The 18094-nt window shown below is 40.8% G+C and overlaps 1 protein-coding gene across 21 annotated transcripts in view; it reads right to left on the bottom strand.

Annotated features, from left to right (window-relative positions):
* Nucleotides 1–18094, bottom strand: part of LOC140117367 (synaptotagmin-like protein 2) — an 81918-nt gene that overhangs the window by 20132 nt on the left and 43692 nt on the right. For 12 of the 21 annotated variants that reach the window (XM_072134022.1, XM_072134021.1, XM_072134015.1 and 9 more), the window contains 4 exons: nt 15755–15860; nt 9892–10626; nt 6466–6531; nt 3144–5606 (listed from right to left, as the gene is read on the bottom strand). In XM_072134022.1, coding sequence (XP_071990123.1) covers nt 3144–5606; nt 6466–6531; nt 9892–10626; nt 15755–15860 — 3370 coding nt within the window. The remainder of the gene's footprint in view (nt 1–3143; nt 5607–6465; nt 6532–9891; nt 10627–15754; nt 15861–18094) is intronic. The other 9 variants (XM_072134025.1, XM_072134034.1, XM_072134033.1 and 6 more) reach the window with 3 other exon arrangements.

Consider the following 18094-nt stretch of genomic DNA (forward strand, 5'->3'; position numbering starts at 1 on the left):
TTGTCTGCAAGTACGGTTCGTACATAAGGCGCACTGGACTATAAGGCGCACCTTTGATTTCTGAGAGAATCAAAGGATTTTTTGTGCACCTTATAGTCTGAAAAATACGGTAAATAGTATTAAAAGCCAGTCTTATACGAAAGACATTTGGATAGTCCAAAAAAAGATGCAATTATAGAGGGCATTTCACCACTTCACAAATGTGAAGATGAACATATTCTGTAGGGGCTGCTACACAGATTCAGGGGCACTTAGAATTTTTTTTTCTATCCCACAGTTTTGGAGATATCAGTCCTGGTATCTGACCATTTTAATCCTCTCTAATGTCAGAGAGGAGGGGCATGTATTATCTACTTGTCAGAGAAGATTATCATAAAAGCTCACAGCTTCATATGTGTGAGGTGGTGAAAAGACCTCAAACTAGAGTTTTTCAATGAAAACTTCCTAAGGTTATGCTCAGATCTGCTTCAAAAGACCATGTCAGGAACCTGAGAGAAAGAGACTACTCTAATATTAGTTTGTAAATTTTGGCAGTCTTAAAAATCCCATCCAGTTTCGGTGTAGGGAATAGTAATTTTGTCTACATTGATGAAATGAACCAAACAGTCGGCTGTTTCGTGGGTCCGATCACTAAATACAAGCAGAAATATTCAAAGGGATTTAACCATAAAAAATATATATAATAAAGTTGTTCGCCAACAATTCAGATTCAACGCAGATACAGTATATATATAGTGCAGCGAGCTCCAAGCGAGTTTGCTGCATAAAATGAACATAAGATGAAGTGGTTAAGTTACAAAAACACCTTTTTGCCTTCTCCTAAGACATATAAATCAGATATTCAGTAACTGAACACAATTACATAGAATTTACAGCAATGAGAAATGCAATTATAAATTGCTCTATTACTAAAATACCAAATTTATAGGTGGTATATTAAAAATTGCATACAGTCAGGCTCGGACTGCCCCACAGGTGAACAGGTGGATCCACCGGTGGGCCCCCAGACCCTGCATAAGTAGTGCTGGATAAGGTAACTCCTCTGTAATTTATACATATATTTAGCATAGAGGATCTCAACTATCCTATGTAGTTATGTGATTATATTAATAAATTATGTAACAAATGTATAGCTGTGATGGGCTCCAAGATCAGATTTTACTGGTGGGACCCAGTTATCCCAGTCCGACACTGTATACAGTAAAAAATTTAATCAAAATAAACTATTTAAAAAAATTCCCTGGGAAATTTAGCCCCAAGCCTTTCCTTTTCATAAACTCAGATTTCTATTAAGACAAGACGAGAGACACAGCAAAGTTATCATACACCAGGGGGTGGCAGCACATTACAACTCCTGGGCTACTGAAAAAGAAATTTCTACGCGCTGTCAGTCAAGTCATGTCTACCAACAACATACGCACAGGGATGATTATAGAGGTAATCCCATTTCAGCAAATAAAATGTTACTGTTTGTATAAATGAAAAATTAAGCAATTTTCCCAACATATTTTCGGTATGAATTCCTAGCGGTTTTCTGGATCTCCGCTTGCTGTCATTCGATGGAAAACTTCATTGTTTATTTCCTGTGGACAGAGATCTGACCATGGTCACACAGGTGCACGGCTCGCGATATCACACAGCTCTGATTACCCTCTGTGATACTAACGAGCCGTGCACCTGTGTGACCATGGTCCACAGGAAGTAACAAAATGAAGTTTTCTATAGAAAAACAGCAAGCAGAGATCTAGAAAACTGAGGAATTGATGCATAAAGAATATTGCATAACTTTTCACTTCACAAACATATATTTGCTGAAATGGGAATAGCCCTTTAAGACTGCCATGCGCCCTGGGCTGTATAAATGTTATAGCCCCTACAGGTCTGGAATTATCTCCCTACGTATGGTACTAGAATCAAGTTTTTTAGGTAATGTAGGATCTAGCTCCTCTTCCTGCTTTCAATCTGTGGTTTCTCGACCTTTGAGGACCTTCAAAAAGGTCCTGAAATGGCTCTTGTGTACATGTGTATTGAGAGCAGGAACAGATAGATGAGGAGTTCATGGGTGAAGGTCTCAGTATAAAATTTGGTGTGTGGTTTGTGTGGCCATGGGCCCTGGGCTACTGCCCAAATCGCCTACTGCATATCCAGAGTAATGCCTTGTTCAAGGACCTAAGGGTACAGTGTACAACACAGACTCAAAGAGCACAAAACAAAAATTCCAGTGTTACACCCAACCCCCTTAGGTCCTGTACTAGGCATTAAGCAGTATCAGTTTTACCCAGTGTCTCCACTTATTGTGTGCGTAATGAAAAGTTATACAATTTTCCAATATACTTTCTGGGTCAATTCCTCACAGATCTGCAGATCTCTGCTTGCTGTCATTCAACAGGAAGCTTCATTGCTGCTTTGTTTTTTTTCTCTTTATCCACAGGAAGTAAACAAACAAAACAATCTCCGGTCATGTGGCGTCACACAGGTGCACGGCTCGTTTTATATCCCTGGTCATGTGACGTCACACAGGTGCACGGCTCGTTCTATATCCCTGGTCATGTGACGTCACACAGGTGCACGTCCCGCTATATCACAGTTGTGTGACATCACATAACCACAGACGTTTTTTGTCTAGAGAAAGTAAACAATGAAGGTAGAATGTAGAATGACAGTAAGCAGGGATCTAGAAAAAAAAAAACAACTTTGTGAAATTGATAAAGAAAGTTAATTGGAAAACTGTTAAACAAAATCAATTATTTTCCAAGTGGACAACCCATTTAATTCTATTCAGCCGATTTGTATGGATAAAAATTATAATTCCCATTAAAATCAGCAACGGCAGATTTCTTAATGTTCGTTAAAAAAGAAATACAGAAGTTCCCCACCAAAAACTTTTCATTGGTGGTCAGGAACAGAGGTTTCTGGCAATCGCCTGACCTGTTAGGAGGACTTTGTAGGTTCAATAACAAAAGACCCCCCAAATAAAACCCATATGTCCCAATGGGAAATATGGGGAGTTTTGGTCCTACATAGAAGCAAGGGTCTACAAATTTTGAAAACAAACAAAAAAAGATTTTGGTGGAGAGTTGCTTTAAAATGATAACAATTAGAGTAAAGATAATTTATAATAGTGAAAAAAAAAAATTTCTCACATAGCACATTTCTTGCGCTTCCAGGGAAAGAGCCAGACTGATCAGATGGAGATTGAGGAACATTTGCCAGCTCTTTGTAGGTATCGGGTTTTGGTTGACTTGAGGGTAACTCAGTTGGTGTCGTTTCAACGCTAGAAAACACTTTCTTTGAAATGGTGACTTCCTTAGTTGGAGCAGGTGAAACAGAGAACGTCTCCCTGACGGACTCATCCTCTGGTTCTTCCGTGATTGAAGCTGCAGCTTCCTCTTCCAGACGCAGTAATCGGTTTTTATAGTCAGAGTTGGACTCCTCTGTATCACTAATGGTCTTTTCTATGGGTGGTTCTTCCACTGGAAGCTTTCCTTGTCCATCAAAAGTATCATCTGCCTCCTGTGTAGACCTTCTGGTTCTGTATAAATAGGCATCTTCGTTTTCTGGTGTGCTTTCGACTGAGTGAGTCGGGGAAGAAAGGTTTTGTACATCAACACTTGGCGTGACAAAGCTTTGTTCACCAGAATTGCTTCTTGCACTTTGAATAGTTGGAGTAATTTTTGGCTTTTCATAGACTTCCTCCAGTTCCACACTGGAATCCTCAGCAGCTGCTTCAAGCTCAAGCTTATTCAAGGCATCTACAAGATCATTGTCATCTTTTTTACTTGGTGCTGTGGTTTTCAATACCACTTCTTCAATTCCATTTGTATCTTCATTATAAGGTGGCGAAGACTGAATTGCGTAAGTTACATTGAGTTTTTGAGGAGTCTCGAATGTCCCTTCGTTTTCAATCGGCGTGTGATGATCAAAACCAATTTGAAAAGAAGATTTCACAGGGGTTACAGTGTTCACGGTTGCTACTTCTTCAGGTTGCTCATCCTCATCTTCAACAATGCTTGGCGTGGAAGCTTCCATTTCCAACCTTTTCAGTGCCGAAATAAATTCTTGGTGGTCATTCCCTTTAGGAACAGAGGTTATGTCTACAGTTTCATTTGTCTCAATCAATTGTTGCTCCTCACTTGGAAGGTTTGATTTTTCTACTTGGCGTTCATCATCACATTGGCTTGACGCAGATTCATATTCTTCTTGAAGTTTTTGAAAACCAATTTTGAATTCATTTGCCATTTTTGCAGGTGCAACAGTTCTATTAACGTGTTCATCAACTTCTGTTGAATAACGCTGGGAAGGAGGTTCAACAAATTTTTCTTCTTCTTTTGCAGGGGATTGTTTGTTACTAATTTGTACAACCCGTTCGTAAAACCCAGTGGCAGGACGACTCTCTGCCGATTTCACCAAAATTGAGGTCTTGTTTTCCTTCCGATCAAACAAGCCAGACTCCTTAACAGGAGAAACCTGGAAGTCTTCACTCCTCAGGTGCTCAGTTTTTGGCATCACAGGAGCCTCTAAAGCCTCATGTTTAAGCTTTTGAAGTGCGTTTGAAAATTCCTCATCCTGGCGTTTTCTGTAAACCAATGTTTTCTCAATGTTTTCCATAACTTCTTCACCAGAGTGGTCTTGATCTTCATTAGCATCCACTTCTTCAACACCATAAACAGTAGGAGTTTGTGCTAACCAAGAAGTTACTTTCTGTGAAGTCTGCTCCTCTTCAGATAGGCTGTCAAATGAACTAGGGAGACTTTGGTCATCTGTAGGAACATCCCTAGAATGCCTTTGTTTAAGGTCGGCTCGAGTGGGCTTGTTTCTCTTGGAGACATTTGTGAGGATTTTTTCCGGGGATGGGTCCAAGTCTCCCTTGGACCAATTTTTGTCTTCTGCATTCCAGAAATGCCTTAAGCTCTGAAACTGGGATGGGTTGGACATCTGTTCTCTTGACGTATCATGAATTCTGTCCTTCATTGACATTACTTTAAAGTTGGCAGATGTTGGCGAGATTCTTCTATCCCTGCCATCACGTAAAAATGTGTCATGTGTTTTGAAATCTCCACTTGCTGGTCTAGAAGATATAGACATATTTTGCGCTATTGGAAAATTTGATGATGGTCCTTCTTGCCTACCATCAACGTTTGGTGCATTTCTAAGAGAGATGGTCTGACGTTTAGTTTCCGTTTTAAATTCTCCCAAAGAGTTATTGGAACTGTTTTCAGGATATGCCTTAACAAATGTGTCAGTATAATCTCTGACGTTAACATTAGGAAATTCTTGCTCTGCCATTGGTTGTGCCACTACATCATCAATCTCCATAGAACGTGGACGTCTCCACTTTGGGAAGTAGTCACCATTCGTTCCAGGCTTTGGCTCATCTACAAAGTTTTGAGAAGAGGACTGCACATTTGTAGCCTTCTCAGGAGCCAAGATGTCTTCATTGGTGGAGGCATAGCCCTTCCCAGGTTGGTCAGTGCTAGAACGTAGTCCATAGTTAATTTTACCACCTCCACCATAACTCTTTCCAAATTCTAGTGGCTTTTCAGTATTCTCAGTCTTCCATCCTTGGCTATGGAATCTTGGCTCCATGAGGGCATCCGTTTCGATGTCTGTGGGAAAATTAACATTAACTGTATTTCCAGAGGTTACTATGGAACAGACTCACACAGAACGACACAAAGTGAGCGAAAGGACATCAGATTTGTGAACAAAACCACAGCCAAAAACCATGCAGAATAGAAATACACCCATTTCCAACAGAAATTAAGCAAAATTAGAAATTTCCCTAAACACCTTTCATCCAGCATGCTCCAGGCTATTGAAAAACTTAGAAGTTTCAAAACATGGGACATGGTGATCGAGGCCAGACGATCATAATATTTTATTTGCCAGATTACAATAGAGAGTTAAAAATACATTAAACGCCATGAATAATTGTTATCTACACAATTTGAATGAGTTATTAGGTTGTTAAATAATTTGGACAACGTTAACAAATGGGGACAGCGGCCCTTTAAATGGTTAAAAAAATATAATCCATTAGGTTTGAAAACTACATCAGGCTCTGTTATTAGACTCTTCGTTAGCATAAAACAATAGTGTGAATGTTTAGAATATATGAAATATTAGCGCTCCTCTAGAAGTACACTCTGTAAAGGCACCTATAGGTACCTATGGTAAGTCAATGTCTGACCCAGGAGTTGGACTGGGAATATAAAGATCTAATAATCTTAGTCATGGAAAACTCTTATGGGTTGGCATTGACCTACCCGGTAGTTAACTACAGGGCGCACTAGAAGTAATTTGCATACTTCTTCCCATGAAGCATTGTGTGTAAGAATCCATAGATCTCCTCAATGAGAACCAGTACCTCCTTAGAATGCTGTATATTATGTACACTTAAAGGGCTCTTCCATATAAACCAGGATGAACATTCTTTATCAATATAAGAACAGTAGATTACGTTACCTTTGGCTTGATCCGAAGAGGTCGATTTTGGTGATTTCTTCACTTCAGCATACAACGGTTCTGTACCTACAAGACAGAAGAACAGTTCATAAGCGGCGGGAACCACTACTTGTATTAGGTAGATGGAATACTACATTTAATTCCTTTCAATTCGGAATTTGATCGGTTGCTTTGGACCTAGCCTCCTGCCATTTCATAATTAAACCTCGGTATTGCAGTATTATAGACTGTTGGAACTCACCTACAAAATGTTTAGTTTCCCTGCAGCACTCCCGCAGGAGAACATAGGCATTACACAATCCTTATTGAAAAGGAATAGGACGACACATGGACATCCCGGGTCCTCCAAGTGAATTATACTTTCCATTAAATTTGTATTCCCTAATAAATGTTTCTTTAACTTTATTATACAACCAAAAATTTGAGCGAAGGATAAAAATGCATCACCCCGAAAGATATGCAACAAATAATCCTTTATCCTAATAGTTTTAATGCATTGTAGTTCATCCAACCTTGCCTTATTATGTGTATATTTTATTGTAAAAACTTTCAATAAAGGATTATTTGTTGCATATCTTTAGGGGTGATACCAAAAATTTGAGTGAAGGATAAAAATGTATCATTTGAATCATCTAATGGTATTTGTTTCTTTTTGCCCATACCAATCGGTTTTACAATTTGTATGTGTTTTATTATACAACCAGTAAGATATTTTATAATCTAGAACAGAAAATGTCTAAGAATGCATTGCTTACAGTAAACCGAGGATGACGCATAGAAAATAAGTCAATTTTGAAAAATTCATTGACCAGTTATTGGATCAGATGTACAACAACAAGGACCCTTGAAAATAATTGTCACATACTTTAACATTTGTAAATCCTTTAACCACCACAGACTATAACTTAGTTATCCCACACTGAAGAAACAGAGAGCAGCTTTTCCAAACCTTTATAGGATGGATGGTTTTTCTGTATTTATGGACCCTTCATAGGTTCCATATATCCTGTGTAGTGCTGTGGAATATGTTGATGCTGTATAAACAAATTATTATTATTAACAATTTTTGTTCTATATTTTGTAGTTGACAAACAGGTGTTTCCATTGTCATAGAGGTCTGTTCCTGTAGGGAAACACTGGTGTCAAATGGTTTATATGCAGGACATATCAGGCCCAGCTCATATCTCTGTTAGGTCTTCAGTTACTTTGATCCCAAAAACAAAACAAAACAAAAAAAAAGGAGAATTGGAGCAAGTCTTTCCGGTGACTATAGAGTGGCAAGTTATAATGGAAAGACTTGCGGATGTTCAGATAGTTTGAACTCAAACCAGGGGTAGTTAAACACACGGAAGACCTAAGACAGTGGTGTCGAACCTATGGCACGGGTGCCAGAGGTGGCGCTCAGAGCCATCTCTATGGGCACCCTTACTATCACCCAAGGGCAGTGTTCGTCAGACAGGACTTAAGGCCTCTTGCAGCCCAGGACCCTAGAAGGAAGCTAAAATGATAATCCAAAAACTTTTTCTCCTTCTTTCTATGGTATTGGTGTCCTCAGATGCCTATACAATTCAAACCCGCGAAAGAGCAGGTAGTAATAAGTTACTGCTTAAATTGTCGCATTGGCATTTTGCGAAAAATACATGGGTTTTGGTTGTAATTTGGGCACTCTGTGTCTAAAAGGTTTGCCATCACTGCCCTAAGAGATTTTAACTGGGCCTAACCAGCCCCGCGACAGATTAGCTATGGGGTCTGACATACACAGAACCAGAACCTTTAGACTCCATGCTCTGTGTAGCAGTGGGATATTGTAACTGCAGAATCCCTTTAATACAAAGGTAACCGTTACATCTTCCAGCTACTACACAGAGTCAACCCAATTTACTTCCTGTGCTTACATCACACCCAGGACCGGGCTGTCGAACCCTCACCGATCAGTGATTTATAACCTAATCCCTATGGAAAAGAAAATGCTTGTTCAGACTGTGGTAATGAAGACATATACCCGACTATAAAGCTAATGACTAAACGATGCAGATGCACAGATACTTGTGTGAATGAAGCATTATGGAGCCAATTAAAAAGGGGTTGTCTGATGGCTGAGAAACATGGCTGCTTTCTCCCAAAAACAGCTCCCCTACCGAACATGGGTAGTGTGTGCCGGGCCGGTTTTCGACATAGGGCAAAACTAAAAGTGGGGCCCCAAAATTAAAACTATTTTATGAACAGGTCATTAAGAGGCTCCTTTAGCCCTGCACAATTACACTTTGTAGTTACAAACAGTAGTAGGCAAGTATCTGATATAGATATATATATTAGACAAGAAGCTAGATAGATGAATGGTTAGACAGATATAGATAGGAAATACACAAACGATGATAGACAGATAGATCAGGGGCATAACTACATTGGTGGGAGCCAAAGCAGCTGCTATGGGGCCCAGAGTGTCAGGGTGCCCCAGCATCTGACCTGACATACTAAAGAATGTGCACCATTATATACATGCACATGGTACAGTATAATGTGTATATAACAGTGCACATCTTCTACAGTATACAGCTACTGGGACAGATCTGTGCTAGTGTATACATCAGTGCATAAATGTGTGCGCATAAGTGTATGAAAGTGCAAGAATTTAAATATGTCGATTTTCGGAGGGTGTAGGGGGGCCCCAATCAGAAGTCTGCTATGGAGCCCTGCCTCTCCTAGGTACGCCCCTGGAATAGATATATAGACAGGCGATAGAGGATAAGCATCTTCTCCCAGGCATTCAACCAAGGGGTATTAAGGAGCAATACATCCTCTGCCAACAAAAGTCCAAATACAGGGGGCCCCAGGGCAAATGCCCAGTTAGCTTAAATACACCTGAAGTTGAACAGAGCAAAAATTTTGTATATTCTTATAACAGTGTTGCATAATTTGGTAATAATCACTAACCCCCCCTTTTTTTTTTTTTTTAAAAGCTCTGTTCACTTTAATATAGCCTAGTTGCAGTACCAGCACAAAATGTGGTCAGAAGTGGCGTCATTTTGGAAGAAAGCAGCAAAGTTTAACAACCCCATAAGAAGCCCTTTAAATAGAGTTTCATTCATACCTATATATAATAAGAGCAATACTTAGTGTACTCTAAACCACACTGGTTGTAGGTAATCCTCACTTGCAAAAAGGAGGTAAAAATTCAATACTTGCCCCTCCTCCTAAAAACGTAATAAACTTTAAAATTTGTTATTGAAAAGCAGACAATTTGAATGTGATCAATAATAGTAATTTCATCTTTACTATTATTGCATTAAGCAGGCTGACAGCTCAGTACAGTTGTTGCCAGGGTTAGACATAGCAGCTTGTTGGAATACATTGGGTTGAATGTATGCATGCACAAGTGTTACATAGCTGATTTGTGATGCATAGCATTCCTTATACAGCCCTTACCAGCAGAATCAATGCTTATCTCAGGGGAGCTTTCATCTAGAGTTCCATTTACTCCGTTAATTTTTATTCCTTGGCTTGGGTCTTCCAGTTTCCACTCACTTGGATTGGTCTGCAAAGTTAATGAAATTGGGTCCTCTTCCAAGGATCTTTGGCTAAGAACCTCAGTTATGTTTTGAGAGTGTTGGGTTGGTTTGGACTCTTCGTAATGAGGATGATCCACAAAGTCAAAATCATAATAATGGGAACCAGGTTCAAGAATACCGAATTCATCCGTTTCTCGTACGCTGTAAGATTCTGGGTTTGGAGTAGGTGGCTTTTGGAGAACTCGTTCAGAGAACCTCACTTGTTTTTGCCTATCTGGCGAGTTGTCTGAAAGGATTTGGTCATCAAATGACGGAGACTGCTCAGCTTCTAGAATGGGTGAAGATGGCAAGACCAATTTGGTTGGTTCAATATTTTGAGAAATTCTTAAACTCTCCGAGTCCGTCGAGCTCGAACTCGACCTACGCTTCAAAATTCCTTTACGCTTGTTCTTACTGTTCAAAGAATCCTCTCTCTGGAGTGAAGAGTTAGAGTGCTCAGGAGGCTGTCCATTTATCACCAGCTTTCGAGGTTTCGGCACTGGTGGTTGTTTCATTGGAGGGTTCTCTTCAGCCTCCTGTGATGACCGCCTGCTGCCGATAGGTGATGGGTAAGGTAATTTCACACCCAATTTATATACGGATGACATAGGGTCTGCAAAAAAATATGTAAATAAGGGCAAGGATGAAACAATAGACTGCATGCATAACTCAAAAAGCAATGCATCGATGAAGCATAAAAAGCCGAGGGGAAATCACAAATAATTTCAGACCCACAGGATTGTTTGCAGTCTTTATTGGTTTTTAGGAGAATCGATTATACATGAAGCAGCGTAAAATGATAGGAAGCTGATATACACAATGTGCAAGCGGAAGACGTGACACAGGAGCAAAGCGTTTTTTTTGCGTATTCATTCCGGTCATAAATTGTCAAGGAACGATTGGCATAAAGATCAATGTTGTCTGGAAGGCAGCAGCTCTAAACTGCACTCAAAGGGGTTTTCTAAGGCTAAAGTTGATGAGCTATCCATAGGATAGGTCCTCAGTATGGGTTAGACACCCTGCATTACCACCATACCAATGCTGGAAGAGACAGCAGCTTCTTTATAGCTTAACAAGCAAAAGTGCTATACATTGTATAGTGATTGTGCTGTAAGGGCATCTGTCAGCAGTTTTGGCCATACAAAGCAGCAGATAGCAATAGGTCATCACCCTGGAGAGTTATGTGATTAGACCTTTGTGAATGATGCAAGTAGTGACAAGACTGAAAAGTGACGGTATAATCCAGCCCTGCACTTCTTTCAAGGGCTCTGGGCGGGTCTATCAGCCTGAAGAGCTTTTTGCATTAAGCTGCTCCACAGCCTCTTCTACAAGTAGACGCTGTATCAAGATTTTGAATTGACTGCTCAGTGAGCCTTGTATTATAATGTATGCACACCCACTGTAGCGGCCCCTCTAGTTACCTATCCATGTGCTTTGGGGGGGCGATATTGAACGTGTAATCCATGCTGCAGATCCTGCACCTGTCCTGGGTGGGACTTTCAGCCTGAAGCGCTTTGTGCTCTTTTTCAATGAACTGGATACTTTGAGCAGTCAATTAGAGCAGATGGGAAGGGCTTCTAGAACAGTTCATTGAAAAAGAGCAGAAAGCTCCTCAGGCTGAAAGTCCCACCCAGGACAGTTGCAGGATCTGCAGCATGGATTACACATTCAATATCGCGCCCCCCCCCCCCAAAGCACATGGATAGGTAACTAGAGGGGCCGCTACAGGGGGTGTGCATACATTATAATACAAGGCTACTGAGGCGCTTGGGTGCCGTAACCCGGGTGCAACAGGGTAATTTGTATATAACTCTTTAATTTAACTCTATATCCCGCGATCGCAGAAATATAAAGTCCTGAGGAGCTGATGGTAGGTTTCCTTTAAGTCTGGAAAAGGTAATGTCTAAGTGTCTAAGGCTTCCATTTTCAGTTTTCATTTAAAAATTGATAAATAACTGATCCGGTTTTGTCCCCATTGATTTCAATAAACTTGCTGTGATATCTAATTTTTACATCTTCCATTAGACCTCCCGTTATTTTGGAGAATAGTGTGAATGAAAAAAAAAAAAAATGTGACACAAATCGCAAAGAATACCTCGCTTTCCATTAATGTATCCGTCCAGACATTTGTTTAAATTACAATCCGTTACAACGGAAGCCAAAACGCAGATGGGAATTGGCCCTTACACTGCTTCCCTATTGACAGGCCGTGCCGGGTTACTGAATCTCAGGCCCCCTAAAGAAAACCTACCACTTCCGATGGTGCTTCTAAGCTGCAAATGCTGTGCACCAGTTCAGGGTGAGCTGGTGCCAGCGCTTATTTTTCGTGATGTTTTTAAACAGATGTAAAGCGTTTAAACGCACAATGCGCACGACCGCTTCCAATTCAGATGCACGAAGTGGTCGCATGCAAGGTGCCCCGAGCGCGTACCATGGTGCGGTGAATCTACTTCGTATTTAAAGATTACTAAAGCGTTTAAACGCTTTACATCTGTTTAAAAACATAACAAAAATAAGCGCCGGCACCATCTCACCCTGAGCTGGTACACGGCATTTGCAACTTAGAAGCACCATCAGAAGTGGTAGGTTTCCTTTAAAGTAAGTCAGCTATTTTGACTATTCAAAGCTGCATACAGTATGTATAATAACTAGGGTTGAGTGGATCTGAACTGCAATGTTCGGCTCTGCACCAAACATTGCAGGTTTGGTTTCAGAGTTCGGGTTCACGTTCATCCAGAATAGCTGCTGAGTAGCCAGTCAATCAGCTTTTTACCTTTACGACACGTGACAGATGTAGAGGTCACGGTGCTCTTAAGGACGGGATTGTGCAGCAAACCCTCAATGGCAACATCTGCAATCATGGGTTTGCCTTTTAAATGCCACCCACGCCACCATTTTACCTAGGATTCTCACTCCCCTTAACATCATCATTGAGTAACAACCGATTCCCATGACAGCGAGAAGTCTGTACAAGACTTAAGGCATGTCATTCTGTATGATCTGTAACAGTGTGCCAGTACCACACTGTTACAGATCAGTAGAGAGTTCCCATATACTCAGGTTCTTGAACCAAACTTTTGTTTACAGTTCAGCCGAATTTGGCAAACCCAAACTGTTCTGCTCATCGCTAGTAATAATACCTTTGTGTATGACGTTCTAAGTAGTAGTAGGAACTAAGGAACGTTAAAAAATCTATTTACATTTTTGTATTGCAGATGGATTTGGAGCACTCTAATGCACGGATGTGTGAGATCTGAGCAACGTTCTGCTGCATAGCCCCTCCCATGAATCCAGCTACAAACCTAGAATATATTTCACAGTCCTGCTGCTACTAACATACACAAAGGTCTAATTACATATCTCTCCAGGAACAGTACCCAACAGTGGCTGCTGCTTTATATGGTCAAACCTGCTAATAGATTTTCTTTAACTTTCATGGGGCTTAGATGTATAGAAACACAACTTGTTAGCAGGAGGAATTTCAAATCCCTGAAACACAGGAGTTCCATATGTACATTGATTTCCGATCATTTTATTATTAAAATTATGTAAAATCACATAATACAATTACGATTCCAAAATCACACATGTAATTAACACATAATTATATACATAAAATTATTCAGTCGATCACACAGTACTCCATGTGGAATGATTGTGACAACGATATAGACACATTATAGTTACAGTTCGGGAACCAGTTTCATAACCTTAAAAATGACGTATACACTGTAGATTCCAATATTTGTGTTAAAAGGCTAAATATCCAAAACATCAAAACAAAACAAAAAATACAATATTTTGTTTTATATTTTCTGACCCAACACATGTTTCTTATCTGTATCATAGTAAATCAAAATATCTTCAGCCAGTAAAAAAAAAAAAAAAACATATATTACATTTTTGGATGTGAATTATGGTAAAAGGAAATCCTTCATGATAAACCAGAGTCATTACTCATAGATCCAGAAACCGTGACTATGGTAACCTTCTTATATTTGTTATCATGGCCTCCTTCCTTCAAAAATCAACTTTTAAAATTATTCTAATAAGTCAGGAAGGCTCCTGGGGTGTTACCAGAGCCCCTGTGTGCTGTAGCTTTACAAGTTGTTACACTCTCTCATCACTCTACCTGCTGTAATCTCACAAAGTGGGAGGGGCAGTACTCGAGCACAGTGTAAGCCTGTGAAGCTGCAGCACAGAGGGGCAAGGGTAGAGCCATTTTTTTGCTAATTGGTATAATTTTAAAAGTTGATTTTAGAAAAAAAAAAAAAAGGCCATGTATAACAAATATAAGAAGATTACCAAAGTCACAGTGCCTGGGTCTATGAGTAATGTCCCTGGTTTATCATGATGGAACATTCCTTCATGAAATGCCTTTTACACCATGCTTAGAGGTTGTCCAGTAAAAATATATAAAAATCTAATTAGTTACTCTTTCCCCACCATAGCAAAGAAAACATCTGAGCCAATCAGTGGATGAGGTAGGTTACAACTTCTACCAATGATTGACTGAGCAGCTTCTACTAGTGCTCTCTCTAGTGTCGGGAAACATTGAGAAAGTCAAGTGCAGCAGGAATCGGGAGTAAAAGTAACAGCAGTGGGGAGGGTACCGTATTTTCCGGGCCATTAGGCGCACTGGAATATAAGGCGCATCAGTCTGATGTGCCTTATATATGGAATTTATCCATATATAAGGCGCATCGGACTATAAGGCGCAGGGTGGCCGGGGGCGTGGCGGAGTTCCGGGGGCGTGGCAGAGCGGAGACGGAGCGACCGGAGAGGTGAGCGGGGAAGGGGGTCCTTTCAGGGGGGAGGATGGCAGCGGACCATACTTACATGGGTCCCCGCTACCAGAGACAGCAGATCTCCTGCGGGAACTGCAGACCGACGCGGCAGAAGTTGTTCGTGCCGCGTGGTCTGCAGTTCCCGCTGGAGATCTGCTGTCTCCGGTCTCCGGTAGCGGGGACCTATGTAAGTAGGGTCCGCTGCCCTGCGCCATACATAGGGCGCACCGGACTATAAGGCGCACTTTGGATTTCTAAGGAAATCCTAGGCTTTTATGTGCGCCTTATAGTCCGGAAAATACGGTATGTAACAAGTTATTATTTTACATATATTCTATGAAGATGGATAGAAAAATAAAAATTGCTATTATTTTTACTGAACAACCCCTTTAAAAAAAACCAGCCTTGCACTAGATATTATATCTGATCACTCTTGCCTTGGAGTGCTCCTTTAATTGTATATTCAGGGTAATCCTGTCTGTCCACGGTCATGGTGGGCCATCTAAAATATCCATCTCCTAGGCTACATTCACACACACATGTATGGGGGGGGGGGGACCTATATACGGCCGATATACATCCCCCATTCACTTCTATGGGCTCACGGCATCGTACGGGAGCGGCACCGTACCGCTTTGTAGCCCGGGAAAAGATAGAACATGTCCCATCTTTTCCCGTATTACGGCGCCGTGCCCCATATGTTACTATGGAGAGGGGCAGGGGTGAGCGGCGCTCACCTCCTCCTCTCCCTGCGCGCTGCCGTGTGCCCGCCATGCTACGGTGCGGCAGGCAACGGCAGTGTGCATGTAGCCTTATAAGAAGCAACAGTCTTTAAGGATCAGCCAATGGGTGCAGCTCCAAGCAGACGACCCCTAGGCTCACGAACAGAACTTCCAAAAACTAAACCAATATAGGACAGAATGGATTGGAAAGAGTTAGAAGAATTTAACTTACCCCTTTTCTTTCCTTCTTGTCCGTTCACCAGCATCGGCTCGGGACTCTCAATGTTTAGGTCTCTTTCCTCTAATGCCCCTTCAGAGTTAAAAGGATTTTTGCGTTGCTGAAAAACACAAAGTAAAGATGTATTAAAGTTGTGCGGCTTCTCATCATCTTCTATAGTTTTTTTAAACAGGTGTTTAATTGGGCTACTAGTCCATAGGTTCAGAAGCAGCGAGAAAGACCCCTGATGACTTCATGAGGGGGGAGTCCTGCTCCGAATCATAGAGTGTCTCATACACAGTCTGCATGGTTACAAAAAAAGCCTTCAGTAGTGGATTGTAAATCCTCCTACATCTGTTCCTGCTCTCAATATACACGTACACAAGAGCCACCGCGGGTCCTTTGAAGACCCTTTAAAAGGTGCTAAAACTGCAGGACCTGAACTCTACACGCAAATAAAGTCAGGAGCTGTTTGTATATCACCAAATTTTAACATTTCCAAAAATAAGAAAAAAAAAAAGTAAAAAATTTAAATTCATAGACTTTTTTTTTTTTATCTTGGCAATAAATTTTCCTTCATTCAGATCATTCTTAGTAAAAAAGGGTTCAGCGTCAATAAATTCACCTTTACCATTTCCACTAAAGAACAATAATGGGGTCTCAATACACCCCTTAAGCTTCTAAAATGTGATCACTCTTACTCACTCCACTAAAATAGTAATGGGCACTTTCTAAACCCCCTCACATTTTAGCTCTGCTCAGATATACTCCCTTTACTTGAATAGGGATTTGGTCATACCAAAAACCCATTTACATGACATCTATATTCATCTTTACTCTAACCATCAGAACAATAATGGGGTCTTGCTAAACCCCATTTTTCAAAACATCAGTCACTGTTTGCATCAAACATTTAGAGAGCTTTCCTTGTTGTTCATTCCTCTTAGAAAGTACATTACTTATCTGTAAGACTAGACCTTCCTGTCTTCATTCAAACAAGTTTCTTCATAAATTGGGAGCATGGCCATGACGGCTGGGGCACATATTATTCCATGCCGTGTACTGGGAAGCAGGAAAAAAATTCCAAATGCAGTGAAATTGGTAAAAAAAAAACGCATTTGTGCCGTATTCTTGTGGGCTTGGATCTTACAGATTTCACTGTGCGCCCCAAATGAGATTTCTACTTTATTCTTTGGGTCGGTGCGATTATGGTGATACCAAATTGGTATAGGTTTTATAATGTTTTCATAGATTTAAAAAAATTAAAACCTCCTGTACAAAATTTTTTGGGGGGATTTTGCCATCTTCTGGCGCTAATAACTTTTTTATACTTTGGTGTACGGAGCTGCGGGTGGTGTAGTTTTTTGCGGATTTTGATGACGTTTACAATGTTATCAATTTTAGGACTGTACGACCTTTTGATCACTTTTTATAGAATTTTTTTTTTAAATGACAAAAAAGTGCCATTTTCGACTTTGGGCGCGATTTTCCGTTACGGGATTAGACGCAGTGAAAAAATATTATCATATTTTGATAGATCGTGCATTTTCGGACACAGCGATACCTAATGTGTATGATTTTTACTGTTTATTTATATTTATATCAGTTCTAGGGAAAGGGGGGCGATTTGAGTTTTTAGGGTTTTTTATTATAATTTTTTTTGTAACTTTTTATTTTTACTATTTTTACTTTAACCCTAGGTTGTCTGTACGATCCTATCATATTCTGCCATACTACTGTGGCAGTATATGGGGAATGTGATAGCACATTGTAATGCATGGGTTAACCCGAAGTAGCCTCGAGTCTTCCTGAGACCCAAGGCTACCATGGCGACAGATCGCCGCTCCCCGATGACGTCACGGGGACCGGCGATCCTCGAAAGGATGGCGGTGCCCATGTGCCGCCATCCTTTTGAAGCCGCTGGCAGCTTTGCGAGAGCTAGCACCGATCGCGGGTGTTACCGGTAAGCCTTTGCTGCAATATGCAGCAAAGACTTACTGGCTATGGAGAGGGCTCAGCGCGTGAGCCCTCTCCATGCACCCGCGGCCGACCCGTGACATGCTATTACGTCACGGGTCGTGAAAGGGTTAAAGGTAGAGATGAGCGAGTATACTCGTCCGAGCTTGATGCTCGTTCGAGTATTAAGGTACTCGAAACGGCTCGTTGCTCGGACAAGTATTTCCCCTGCTCGAGATCGAGCATTTAATTAAAAAAACACAGTGAAGAACAATGAAGAATAGAATAAAAACAGTGAACACAGGATCATTTAAGTGAAAAAGACAGTGAAGAACACAGTGAAGAATAGATTACAGATGTTCGGCACATCTGCTTACTTGTCGGAAGATACGCGCGGAG

This window comes from Engystomops pustulosus, chromosome 2 (assembly GCF_040894005.1).
Source record: "Engystomops pustulosus chromosome 2, aEngPut4.maternal, whole genome shotgun sequence".
Lineage (NCBI taxonomy): Eukaryota > Metazoa > Chordata > Amphibia > Anura > Leptodactylidae > Engystomops > Engystomops pustulosus.